This window comes from Eucalyptus grandis, chromosome 1, assembly GCF_016545825.1.
Source record: "Eucalyptus grandis isolate ANBG69807.140 chromosome 1, ASM1654582v1, whole genome shotgun sequence".
Taxonomy (NCBI): Eukaryota; Viridiplantae; Streptophyta; class Magnoliopsida; order Myrtales; family Myrtaceae; genus Eucalyptus; species Eucalyptus grandis.
In genome coordinates, this window is record NC_052612.1 from 8607390 (window position 1) to 8622227 (window position 14838).

The window sequence follows — 14838 nt, forward strand, 5'->3', positions numbered from 1 at the left end:
TGGCTTTATAAACATACTGAGTCATGTACAAAGTCTATGACCAAAAGACTACAAAGACTAGCTTTCCAAAAAGAAGCGGTCCCAACCGACCTACACTTCAGATCACCTCCTCTCAGCTCCAGGTCCTCCACTCGACGGTTCAGAAAATTTAAGCCCACGATGGGGTGAGATATAAATCTCGGCGAGTTTGCACGCTAAACCCCGATTAGGAGGGAAATACATCCAAAAGCGTCATAACCACACAATCACGCAATCAAGAGATGGAGACTTACCTCTTCTCATTTCCGTCCCGCACGTCGGCACAATTCATAGCTCAAATGCATATAACCATTGAAACATCTCATCAAATCAATTACCCAAGTGTTTCAATTGTTAATATTTGCCCCTTAAGGGTACCACTTAATCTCAAGTTCCGTGTCTACTGGCACAACCAGGTATTGTCTCATCGCCATTGAGCACGACAACATTTATATCATAATAGACGGCTTCCCCGAAGGGGCGTAGGTCCAGAATCTACTGTGACGCGAGTCACCTACTCTTTAGTTCGGTGTCCTTCTGGCATAGCCAGGTGTCATCTCACCACTATTGAGCACGGCGGCGTCCATATCTTAATAGACGGCTTCTCCAAAGGGACGTAGGTCCAGAATCTACTGCGACCCGAGTAAACTACTCTTTAGTTCAGTGTCCTTCTAGCGTAGCCAGGTGTCGTCTCATCACCATTGAGCATGGCTACGTCCATATATTAATAGATGGCTTCCCCGAAAGGGCGTAGGTCCAAAATCTACTGCGACCCACGATCCAAAGAATAGATATCCCAAATAGAGCAATGTCTGACTTAATAGCCGAGAACGGGTTCTCTTAACCAACACACGATTACTCAATTGCAGAAATTAGCCACACCATTGCAATCATCACGAAATTCCGGTCACCGGCTATCCGGCCTAATTTATGGAAAATATTTAATAATTAAATAATTACTGAAATTAATTAAATAAATCAATTTAAATTCTAAAATACTAACCTAGGCCAGAACCACTAAATTAAAAAACCAATATGGACCCGGAAAATTTTCGAACCCTTTTAGATAAATAGCACATCCTATCTAAGCCTTGATTAATTTCATCTAACCACCTAATATGCACAATTAACTAATTAAATCACTAATTTAATCTAACTAACCACCTAATTCCTAAGAAGGGTTTCATGCATAAACTCACTTGGTTAATTGCGGAAACCGGTTCGGCTGCGACGACGGCGCGACGACGGCCGAAATCCGAATTTTCGGCGACGTCGGCGGACACTTGGGCCAAGCCTAAAACAGGCCCAACAAATCTCAGTCCAATCTAAGATTTGCTTTTGAATTGGACCGGGCCTGAAGCGGGCTGACTTCGCGGACTTGGGCCTCAAAATTACAGGCTTCTGATCTTGTTGGACTTCGCTGGACTGGGCTGAAACCTAGGCTGTGGCTGGACTTCAAGTTGGGCCGCTGAGAATGGGTTGACCTTTGGGCTTGAATCTTACAGGCTGAAAGTGGGCCGAAATTTTGTGGGCCTGACTTCAGACTTCGGTGGAATCTCTTGGAGCTCGAGGATGCGGGCATCAAATGGAGCAGCTTCAGTGGACGAGCTGCACGAAGGAAAATGGAGGGCGACGCGGACGTTGTTGCTGCGTCGTTGGCTCGGCAAAGTGGCTTCAGTGAAATTGAAATGGATGAGTGGGGGTTTACGGTCAACAAACCGATGGGGGGAAAGTACAGTTGACCGGAACGTGGGCTTCGGTGGGTGGAGCGGCAGGGTTTGTTCGTGGCTTTGTGAGTGGGGCTGACGTGCGGCGTTGAAGGCCGCGTGGAGGAGTCAACAACCGAAGCTAGCTGGGAAATTTTGACTCGGTGAAGGCGTGGCTTCTTCAAGCGGCGTTGCTGGCATTGGACTCATGGCAGCAGCAGCAAGGAAGTCGAGCTGCAGGGGAATTCAACGCTAGAGATGATTGCTGAGGAAGGTTGATTCAGCTAGGGTAAAACTTGGTGGAGGATGGCCTTCTCGATGAAGATGGAAGGAAAAGCATCCGTCGGTGGGGGAAAAGACAGCAAAGAAAGGAAAATGAAAGATGATAAAGGCGGTTCACGGGAAAATAAAAGGAAAGCTGGAACCACGAAGGGGTCGTCGAGCAAGATGGGGCGCACGAGAGAAAAGAGAGACGTGTGAGAGTGGCTTGAGGAAGAGGAGAGAGAGATAGTCAACAAGGTTAGCCATTCCATTAATAGCTTGGTTCCCCACATGCACATCTTAATGCCCCGTAATACTTTCTTGCTCTAATTCCCACAAAATATCCAATTCAATTGTCTAAAATAATGCTGCCCTCGCCAATTCCGAATTTCACCATTTTTGATCTTCAATTTCTTCAACAATTTCCCAAATCCGACCTCCAATTTCGGTGAAGAAAAAGCCCGTAGAATTTCTACAAGTGCCCCTTGTCAAATAGCTCGCTTGAAAGTCCAAATTTCTTTTAATTCGGCCCTTCCGAATTTTCGTCAAATTTTCCGCAACGTCCGAACGATTTTTCATAAAAATCTCGGAATCTCCAAAAATTCTTCGGAGGATGAGTCGACGTTCTTAAAATAGATCGTGACACCACATAACTTTCAATTTCTGAAATCGAGTTCAAATTCATGGTTAATTTCACTTTGGCGCGCTTTTAGCGTAATCTAGTCTATCGAGTAACTTTTAGGAATTTTTAGTGCAATTGACTCGTGATCAATTTATCTTGAGTCACACTGTACATCTTCGACACATTGGCGACTTTCGGTTATTGTGAAAAATCTTGAGGTTTCAATTACAGACACAAGGTACCTAAAACGATAGAAAATCAATTTAGTGTTGATCGATGAGAATTTTGCAATCAACCACACTCTGATCACAAATCCCGGTCGAATCGACCTATCTTTGATCTCGATCGATTCGACTTGAGTGTCATGATGACCCTTGCAGACGAACACGGTGGGGTAGTCGATTACTGATCAAATTCTCAAGTCCAATTGCATTTAAATTCCTTAATTGCTTCCTTAGATAGTTCAGTTATCCCGTGAGTGATCAACTTAGAGAATTGCACTATTGTAAATGAAAGGCCCGATTTATTTAATTGAAAACGAAATCTGAAAATTCATGTTGTTGCATTTGTCCTCTCCATATGGTCCATCCTACAGCGCATTTCAATTTATCACGCTCCTTCCGATGGCACTATTGAGCTTTCGAGACTTTCTATCAGGCTATTCATGGGGTCAATTTGATTTCATCGAATTACTATCGAAAAACCTTTTCTCTTTCAAACTTCTTGGGATTCAAAAGCCAATCTCAACAAAAAAAATTTCCCAATCGTAATTGAGCATTTCTATTGTAAAACCGATGAGAGGGATGATATTAATAGGACATGCTTGGCCTAATAAGAAAAGAAATGATAAATTGAATAGGGAGAGGAGGGTGTTTTGGCTAGATAACTAAAAAAAACGGAGTTTTTTAAAGTCAAAATGGAGGTAGAAATAATGCCGCTCCTCTCTATATATAATTGGAAGCAATTAAAGTCTCGTTCATTTCACTTAAAATAATTTTCGGAAAAATGTTTTTGAGATTTTCCGGAATTTGTTTCACGAAAAATAAACTAGCCGAGGAACACCTTTTCCATTAACCAAAAAAAAAAAGAAAAACTTCAGAAGTAGAGAAAATGTTTAATGTAGAAAGTGGAAAATATTTTCTATCCTCTTTTTTCACCTCTAAACTAAATAATTCTTTTTACCAAACACCTATTCCTTTTATTTTTTATTATATTTTTTAAAAAGTTAAATTTCGAATTATTTTAAAATTTCTTTTCCTTTTTTTCTTTCTTCTTTAGTTGGTTGGCAGTCACAGCGGTGGCCGGCAACTAGCCATGGGTAAGCTCGAGCCTTGCTACAGGCTGGGAAGTTTCAACCTTGCTGGTATCTAGCAAGTTGGAACCTTATCGTCAACCTCACTTGTGATTGGTCATAGGTCATCACTGTGGCCGATGACCAGTTGTGGAAGAAGAAGAAAAATAAAAAAATAATTAACAAATCAATTTTTAAAAAATAAAATAAGTTTAAAATTTTGATTTTAAAAAAATAAAATGAAAAAAATATTGAAAGGAGTGCATGGAGGAAAATATTTTCTTCACCGAATAATGGAAAATATTTTCTAGCTCAGTTTTAGATTTCAGCCGAACACCGACAAATATTGTCATTTTTCTAGAAAATAGCTTTTTGAAAAATATTTTTCAGAAAAGCAACATTTTCGTGAAGCGAATGTAGCTTAAGTGTAGGTTATCAAAAGCCAATTCACTTTAATTAAATCATGAAATCTATAATGGAGCAATTTGCATTTGTCCGGGTAATGATTAATTGCATTGAAAATAGTTGTACTACATCCCTTTTTTCCTTGGAGCGCGGGCGACCCTCCTCCTTAGTGGGCATTTTATTTCGAGAAAGTTATTAAAAAAGTATTAATAATTTTTGTTGCAGAATCGAACGTCATAATTGAGGCAGAAAAAGCCAGATCCTATACATGAATGTGAGCTGATCAAGCTGAAGCTGTTGGCCAATTCACGTCATGCGACTCTTCTAGCCTTTAGATTCGCTGACCAAGTCAAAAGAGGTGGCAATTTTCTACAGGACTCGAGAAGAGGACAGGATCTTAACAAGTTAAAGTTCTTGTTAGTGGTGCTAGCGGTCGGATTTTTGTCAACCCATTTGACGCCCATAAAAAAAGAAAAAAAAATAAAAGAGACTTCTATTCAAATTTGTTCTCCGACAATAAATCATACTACGCAAAACGTCGCATTAGGGCTAGAATTTGAGTACACGAGTATCGCTATATGGCACATCAAAAAGGCAGCTTGACATATCCAGTACCAACATAAAACTAAACGGAACGAGAAAGTATTCTATCTTATCATCCGAAGAGATGATGTAATTTATGCTCACTAGAATATTTATACTTTAAAATCTATAAATATGTTTTGAAGGGGATGCAAACATCACAAGTCCAGCATACTGAGTTTTGCATACTCTTTAATCCTATCCGTCGCGTGCCAATTTCCCCTTTCCCTTACAAGAAGCTGACAGAGAGAAGGAACTGGTTGATGGTCCTGAGAAGTAGAGGCGCATGGTGAGATCCTGCGAAGAAGAAGCTTCTCGTCAATCTTCGAGCTATGATGATGAACTCTGTAACATTTCTTCCTCGTCTTGCAGTATGAATTGACATGAATTCTTGAGGCCAAACTTTCCACGTACCAGTACAGTAGTGCTTTTCTAAGTTGTCCTGTTTGTCAGTACCCTTTCTCATTCGTTACGAGCTAAGTCAAACAAAAGAAAGTACCATTTGATTTGCACTATCCCTCAAAATTTCTCTTCTGCAGACTCGATGGCTTTGCTGATGGTTATTGATTTAAATGGCTCGGACAAGTAAGCTTGAGCGTGTGTGGATAGTTCTCGCGTGACGAAACGCATGATGGGTCGCGAATTGGGACTCGTCCGTGTGCATGCAAGTGCTGCCATGATGATGAATACCACTTTCTTGGCTAGTTGTTTGGTCGGAGGAGGAAGACGTGGGTCGAGCATATCCTTCAGCAGCAAGTTTGGGTTCTCTGATAATGTCGATGTTCGCATCATAGATAGGGAAGAGAGAAGATCCCCTGGATGCCTCCCCATCATAATCTCTAGCGTCACTACTCTGAAGCTATACACATTGCATTTGGCAGTCAATCGCATCGTTGTTGCTAACTCTGTTTTTCCATAGATGAAGAATGAATCAATGTTACGATCATAAAGCCAAGTTATACCCAAGATCCAAATTTCTGTGATATCTCAAGACAAATCATTTTTCAAAATCTATACTTGCTCTTTTGAAAGTCTCGTCAGAATTACTCAATGAATCAAGATATGAGACGTTAATGAGAACTATTTAGTCAATTTGAGATGATATGTGCACGTGAAAATGTCTGGTTAGATTTCATCACCAAGCTTACCAGGAGCCATGTAACCATAAGATCCGGCCACTGCAGTCCAATTCGACGAGTCTGAATTCAAGAGTCTTGCTGTTCCCAAATTTGAGAGCCGAGGCTCGAAGTCAGGCTTGAGCAAGATGTTGTTTAATGTTATGTCCGATGCACAATAGGTGGCGAGCAATCGTGATGCAAATAGGCAATTGCGTGAGCCACGCCTTGCACAATATTAACCCTTGTACCCCAGTCTAGCTCTGTTGCTCCTATTCCTCCATACAAGACCTTTGTCAAATTGCCTCTCTCAACAAACTCATAGACCAAGTAAATGCAACCCCTCATGGAACAAAATCCGTGAAGCTTGATCACATTGCGGTGCTGGACCTTAGTCAACATGTGAATTTTGTTCTCAAAACTCTAGTGGTTGACTACCGGGATGTTGCCAGATTCTACTGCGTTGAGCTTTTTGACAGCAACAGTTTGGCCGTTGGCCAATACGGCCTTGTAAACATTCCCGAACCCACCTTTTCCGATGCAGTATTCTTCGCTGAAATCATTGGTGGCCTTGGCGACGTCCCTGAATGTGAACTTCCCTAACTTTTCCCATATGATCTGCTCATATTTCTCATGCTTTTTAAGGCGCTTGGTCTCTTCCTCTTCATCACGATACTTTTTTTGCCGCTGAAGTAGCAGAATCACAGCAATTAGGATCCCCAGAAGTAGTAAGCAGCAAACGCCAACACTCACACCAACCAAAACTTTTTTTTCTATGGTCGGTTGATTTACTGCTCGTCCCACACGGAGATAATCCGGTCGCGTTTCTACATAAGCCTGGATTTCCAATAAAAGCACTTCCCGGAGCATGTTGGAAGATCCCACCAATAGGAACCACACCGGTCAATTTGTTGTTCGAGAAGTCTACGAAGCTTAAATTATTGGACGCAAATTGCGTAATCCCAAGATCTCCATAATTAGAACAAGAACATGCATAATTAAGCAGAAAGATTAACGCACCTGTTTTGGGATCCATTGTTCTTGAAGCGGAAGCGGAAACACAATGTTCCACGTACAAGTCCTTCTCCTCTATTACCCTCCGTATCACTGGCTTAATGAGGCGGCCCCCCTCGCATTTAGCATTAGGTAAATGCCCCTTAAGTGAGGATACATGTGAGAATTAGGATTGGATGAGAGACTTGAGCACTATTTATAGAGTTTCCAGCCAATCCCTCTCATTACGGGCCAGGCTCAACTCGGCCCACACTAGCCAGCCTATATTAGACTAATTAAGAAACCTTCTATCTTACTTTAGACCAACTCTGTTTTACGGTAACCGTAAAAACAGTAAATTACAATATCAATTAATTTAGCCAACATTAGGAAAACTCTTAATTCTCCCACTTGGATTATATTAATTGAAATCGTACTGTATGTGTGCACATTTGGTCTAGAGATAATTCTTAATAGTCAATCCTATCCCATAAAGTCTTAAACACCGAATCATGGCGGTAACGCATGTATACACACGAGCCTTCTATGGTCACAAATGTTCTCAACTTTAATGATATGGATTCAATATGGTAGTGTGTCAAATGAGTAACATCTCTCATAGAGAGATCCCATTTGTCAGTCACAATTCTCTTACCTTAGGTGTCACAAAAACTTGTGCCACTAGAGAATGTTTTATGGTTCCAATGAACCCACATATGTCTTGTCCTTATGGTTAACCTTTCTTTATGTATTACAAGACATATGCACAAGGCTAATAATCGGATGCCCGGATGCCCCTAGCCTTCACTCAAGGTTTATACAATCTGTTGAGACTTTATCAATATGTATTCAACAATACATTCAAAAATATTTTATTGAATGTAAAAGTTGATACATATCAAACTGTTACAAAGTGTAACGAACACAGATGAAACCTTTATCAGAGTAAAGCCAAAATAGCTCCCACTAAACAACAGTATCCGAAGATACTCCTAGGCCCATGCTAACGATATGTCACTCAAACACACACGGGCGTAGGCCTTTAGTTAGTGGATCTGCAATCATATCATCTGTGAAATATATATTATATTAAAACGTTACATTTCTGTACCGTTTGCTTTTGGTAAAAAATTTTGATCACCATATATTTAGACCCCTTGAGACATTTCTAATAAATAATACTATAAATTTGTTATCTCAATACAACCGTATGGGTCTATCCATAAAGTTAAAACGATTAACTTCTTCATGAGGTTCTGGAGCCTAATAGCCTAAGTAACAACCTAAAAGAATGTTACTAATACTGCATACATAGTATAAGATAATATAGAACTTTATTTACTGCACTTACTACTAACATAAATATGTATCTTGTTATTGATATTATATCATCTTAACAGCCAGCAAAGTTTACATCTAAATACCCTACTAACTGCAAGAATTGAACATATCTGTAAATTAGCATATAATTTATTGTCTTCTTTAAATACCTTAAAATCTTCTTGACAGCAACCCAGTGATCATGTCCTAGATTTGACTGATATCTGCCTAGAGTCCCATCACAAAGACAACATTTAGTTTAGTGCAAATTCGAGCATACATTATACTTTTAAATGCACTGACACAAGGTACACAATTTAATTAGATTTTCTCAATATCTAAATAAGGACAATGTGATAGATTTAGTCCATCACCCTTAACAATAGGAGCAATTCTGGCTTTCAATAATGTATATTGAATATTTCCAATATACAATCAGCAAATGTCCTCTAAGAAAATCTAATATAATATGGCAAAAACAATCCTTACAGACATTAGTACAAAGGATATAAGATGTCTCAACGTCACAACTTGTAAGTAAAATATTATGTACATAAAGTATGAGAAAAAATAAATTTCCTCCCACTGACCTTGCAGTATATTGAATTACTTTGTTCCCAATTGAACAAAATAACAACACTATAAAAATTTAATAATATTATTTGGAAACTTGCTTAAGACTATAAATAAGACTTTCAGTCTACACACAAGTTTACTTGAAACATTTGTTGCAAAATTCTCCAATTGCACAATATAGATTTTGCATCTTTTGGCGTAACTTTATATCAAAATAAATTATTAATGACACATTCATTCTGAAAGAATATTTAAAGAAATAATTATTTATTCACTATAAACAATCAACCCCTCTTTCAGAGTGAAAATATTATTATCTTTTTTTATGGCATTTAATCACATACTTAATTGAGAACAAGAAACGACATTTATATAAGTTGCTAAAACAACCATGTAGTAAATATTGTAATCATGCTCTCACAAATAGACTATATAGTATGATGATATAACTGATCGTCTTTCCCTAACAAATCTCCTTAATAACGCTGCGACCACTTGATTCTGCACTTTAGAGGTTTAAGAAATTTCATTATAAACTATATCAAGAATAGTACCTTGAACCTCAACAAGTTTAGTCTATGGTACAGGAGATTCCACAATTGTCTGTATCACGATAATCTATTTAGGCAAAGACAAAGACACAGTGATTTTCCATCATACTATTAACCTTAATAGTCTGAAAGCAGCTATCCTTGTCAAACTATAGAAACTTTACAGTATGTGATACCATAATTCTCGTATCTTCTTTAGGGTCTTAAAATTAATACCCCTTTAACAATCTAGATAAGATACAAAATAATTCCGAGTTGATCTGAATTCCAACGCGGTTAATATTGGATTAGAAAACCACCTCTTAATTTTAATAAGAGTTAAGTAATTTACATCCAGTTCATAAGTCAAAAGAAGTTTATGAAATAACTTTGATAAGAGACACCTTTTGTATATGAAAAAGTTCCTTTCATAATATCAGCCCACAAAAGACCAGATAAATTAGTCTTACAAATCATACTCAATTACCATGTAAATAATTGTGCAATTATGCATTTCAACCAAATCTTTTCTCAGGATTTTCAGGCATAATAATTAAGTTACTACCCCAAAATCTACCAAGTATTTGACAAATGACCCTTTAAGCTATTTCACATTGTCATACTTGCCAAAATACTTACGGCCACTGTTAAGCCTGACAACCTTTTAAGACCTCTATCTCGGTCATTTTCCTTAAATAGAAAACTTTAGAAAACAACCTTTTAACCATATACGAGATGTATATGTCATTAGGACTTAAACACAATCTTTACAGATGTGTCCTAATTTCAATATCAGATAAGACATAATTTCAAGCAACTAAGGCTTCCGTCATCTTATAGCAGTGTAGTCCACAGGCAAACCTCTTTTCAAGTGTTCCAGAATGGAACGCTTTATGGACAGTAAGCAAAATTCAATTGCTATTTTCTCAAGCAACAAATCATATGTACACAATTTAAAATTTGAAGCAGTAAAAACCTCAATAATAATGAAGTTATTAATTACAAAAAAGGTGATTGAAAACCAAACAATGTATATAATTAGCATCATGTGAGTACTATGTAACTTGACGTACAAGTACACATCCAGAGAGTTACACGCATAATCATATAATCACCTTTGGGCATAATACATGACATGCAGTTGTACACTCCCACATGATAGCGGTTATGAGAATATATTCCAATTCTTTGTGAATTCATCACCTTTGGGCATATGAATCACTAGAATCAGTCACTCCTCCACCACACTATCATGTATCCCTCCATGAACTAATACACAATCATCTCCTTTGGGAGTATGACTACGCATTAAACCAGGAGACATTCCAATCATTATACGAGGCTGAAATTTCTCAAACCCAATCAAGTGTGCCACTTTGGCGGTCACTACTCAATTGAATCATTGAAATTCTCTCATACCAGGGATATAAACTTTACTTCTCACATACACCATATACATGTGATTTTAACTTTAGTGATGGGGGCAGCATATCACCAAAATCACATATCATGCTAATATATATATATATACAGCGAACCTAACAGACAGATTCCAATGAGATCATTGATCACAGTAACACAAGAAACTTCTCATAACAGAGAATAAAACATCTCTTATGCACCCCAATTACATATTACCATAACAACATAAAAAGAATGCTGATCTAAAATATCTCTCACAAATTAACATCAATAGTAATACATGGTACACTAAATCGACAAGCTTGACAACTGATCCATTATTACTCATGAGTTCATAAGGCAAAAATGACTCCAAGGCCAACAACTGATTTATTAATCAATTTTAGGTAACAAATATCATTACTTCAACCAGTGGCCTATAAATTGAGTTAAACCACAAAACTAAATATCTAGACTATAACAATAGATACTATTGCTCTGCATAAATATTGTCATACTCCTTAACCATAAAAATATTCAACTTGATAGACATTAACAAGTGACCAGATGAGTTCATGTACAATATGCAGTAACTTAATTGACATGCATTACCCACATACAACAGATATGTTAATCAGTACAATCAGTTTGGTCATGAGTTCTTAAGACGTCCATCATTCAAAGATTACCAGCATGTCAAGGAGTATGCTTGAGTAACAAAAGTTTCATAACGTTTACTGTTTCTCATCAGCTCAATACATAGTTCAATTACTATTCCATAATGGTTGTATCTCATTAAGCCAGCTTCAGTTCACAATAAAGTTTGATTTTTATTGATGAATCACACCTTTATAATGATTATGTGATAATATACCTATAACCCAACACTTGTATTTCCAAAATCACAGAAAAATACAAGGAAAAATACGCAAAAATTCATTTAAAATACACGTATTTAGGGTTTCATATGCAATTTCACATCAATAAAACCATCAAACATATAAAATAAATATACCACAAGATATGAAATCACCATACGAGTTCAACGCTGCCAGCCACGTGCCGAACGGAGGCTCCATGCGCTCACACGCGCCGCCTGAGTGTGTGGCGCGTGGAGCTCACGCGCGGTGCACGTTCGACGCCCAGGTGGCGCGTGGGGGCGCATGCGGCATCCCCCGGCAACCCGCCGCCTATCCTCTTTCTCGTCTCGTCTCCCCCAACCCAAATTTGTGATTTAATTTAATTTTTATTGAACAAAAAGTCTCGAAAATCACAAATTAGGGCAAGATCCATACTAATTATCGCTAATCCGTACAAATTAGGGCAAAATCAATTGCATTCAAGTTCTAGGGTTATGGTTGCTTTGATACCACATGTTAGACGCAAATTGCGTAATCCCAAGATCTCCATAACTAGAACAAGAACATGCATAATTGAATAGAAAGATTAACGCACCTGTTTTTGGATCCATTGTTCTTGAAGCGGAAGCGGAAACGGAAACACAATGTTCCATGCACAAGTCCTTCTCCTCTATTGCCCTCCGTATCACTGGCTCAATGAGGCGGCCCCCCTCACGTTTAGCGTTAGGTAAACGCCCCTTAGGTGAGGATACATGTGAGAATTAGGGTTAGAGGAGAGACTTGAGGACTATTTATAGAGTTTCCAGCAAGTTCCTCTCATTACAGGCCAGGCTCAACTCGGCCCACACTAGCCAGCCCATATTAGACTAATTAAGAAACCTTCTATCTCCTTTTAGACCAATCCTGTTTTACGATAACCGTAAAAATAGTAAAGTACAATATCAATTAATTTAGTACACATTAGAAAAACTCTTACATAAACTACTCAAGCGTGTGAGAGCAGCAGGGATCGTACCTGACAAATCATTATGCGAAAGATTGAGATTTTCCAATTTAGTAAGCTTATCTAAATTGGAAGGAATTGATTTTTTTAGGGAATTGTGGCTGAGGTCTAGGAGAATCTGTAGTGTGGACAACTTCCCGAGTTTGGATGATATGTTACCTGACAAATTGTTGTTGCTCAAGTTCAAGCTCAATAGATTCTTTAAATTCGCTAACTCATCCGGTATGCTACCACCCAATGCATTGTCCAACAAATCAAGAAATTGGAGCTTCGATAATTTTCCTAGTGAGATGGGAATGTATCCCGCCAAATGGTTGTTGCTCAAGTTCAGCTTGAACAACTCCCCTGGGTTACCCATCTCGTCGGGAATTCTTCCGGTCAAATCATTGTTGCACAAAGTCAGGACGCTCAACCGAGACAATTTTCCGAGCTCCGGAGGGATATGGCCTGAGATTTTGTTGTCATCTATCTGCAAGTCCATGAGATTCGTACACTCTCCCCATTGTGCCGAGAGACTTCCAATAAATCGGTTGTTGCTGAGGTTTATAGTGGTCAGATTGGGATAAACTCCGAATGCACTTGTGATATTTGCAGTGAACTGATTGTGCCCCAGACCGACTCTTGTTAGCCCCGAACAGTCCCTCAAGCAGTCAGGCAGCGACCCTGTGAACTTGTTCCCATTGACCATTAGTTCATGAAGAGCAAGGCCACTGCATAACTCGGGAGGCAGTTCTCTGGTGAAGTTGTTGTTCGAAAAAAAAAACATAGCCCAGAGAAGGGCTGTACTTGCCAAAATCACGTGATATGCTTCCTGAGAAATTATTCCCGAACAAAGAGATCCACACTAAGTTAGCAAGGCGAGAGATGGTCTCAGGGACCTCTCCGTAAAGCTGGTTCGTGTGGAGGTCGAGAGTGGTCACTGATGTGAGATTCCCGACCTCCGGAAGAATAGTCCCAGTGAGATTGTTGGAGTAAAGCTGGAGGATCTGCAGGTTGTGGAGGTTCCACAATGTCGATGGGATTTGGCCGGAGAGATTGTTCTTTGAGAGGTCTAACTCAAGCAAATTCTCCAAGCTCCCGATCCCGGTAGGGATTGGGCCAGAGAGTGAATTGCAGAACAAATAGAGGTAATTGAGCTTGGTCAGGCTTTTGTTTTCTGGTGGAATTTGCCCGGAGAGAGAATTGTACTGGAGCTGCAAAGAAATGAGTTCCGTCCAATTTGTGAAGAAGTAAGGCAATAACTCACCTGACAGGCGATTAGACGAAGCTCCAAATTCTGACAATCTGACCAGATTGGACAGAGAGAAAGGCAGCTCCCCAGAGATCGAATTCTCGGCAAGGGCTAAGAAGGTGAGGTTAGAACAAAGACCGAGCTCAGAAGGGATCGAAGAGTTCAAGCGGTTTTGGTGCAAATCAAGCTTTTGAAGCTCCCTCAATTGACCGACGGAGCTAGGAATTGCCCCTTCGAAGGAATTTTCGTGCATTTCTACAGTCTGAAGCCGAGACAGCAATCCTATGTGGATCTCCTTCAGCTTGGAAAGTTTCGATAAGTTTGCAATCTGACCCTGAAGCGAATTCTCAGTGAGGTGGAGGTATTCGAGGTTCACCAGGTTGGCATACACAGCCTCTGGAATTTCGCCTGTCAAATTGTTTGATGACAACCGGAGGTATGTCAGGGTCTTGCAATTGGCCACGAAGCCCGGAAATTTACTGTCGAGGTTATTTTCAGAGAGGCTCAGGTGAGTCACGGATGGCATGACCGAGAATTTCGACCAGTCAGGAGATTTCTAGTGGTTTGATTGAAGATCCAAGTGCCGCACCTTCCCGAGATTGCTGATCTGGTAGGGAATCGTACGGTTGAGACTGTTGTTAAAGAGGCTCAAGTACTGAACCTCTTGCAATTGACCTATCTCGGGTGGTATGCCACCTTCAAAGAGATTGCTCCCCAGGTCCAGGAAGCTGAGCTTGGAGAGATTGCCGATCGAGGACAGTATCAGGCCCTTAAGATTGTTATGGCTCACGTTAAAGCAGGTCAGGTTCGGGAATGAAGCGAAGTCAAGTGCATCGAGTGTGCCGCTGAGGCTTGAGCCTGAGAGGCTGATCTCTGTGACTGAACCGCCATTGCTGCAGGCAACGCCAGTCCAGTGACAGATGG

General features: G+C 39.6%; 1 protein-coding gene across 1 annotated transcript in view; it reads right to left on the reverse strand.

Moving 5' to 3' along the window:
• Positions 1–5404: 5404 nt before the first annotated feature.
• LOC104455342 (MDIS1-interacting receptor like kinase 2) overlaps positions 5405–14838 on the reverse strand; it is a 54180-nt gene continuing 44746 nt past the window's right edge. The window contains 7 exon segments of the mRNA XM_039316273.1: positions 5405–5790; positions 6034–6171; positions 6174–6780; positions 6782–6924; positions 11854–11868; positions 12663–13443; positions 13445–14837. Of these exon segments, the coding sequence (XP_039172207.1) occupies positions 5405–5790; positions 6034–6171; positions 6174–6780; positions 6782–6924; positions 11854–11868; positions 12663–13443; positions 13445–14837 (3463 nt within the window).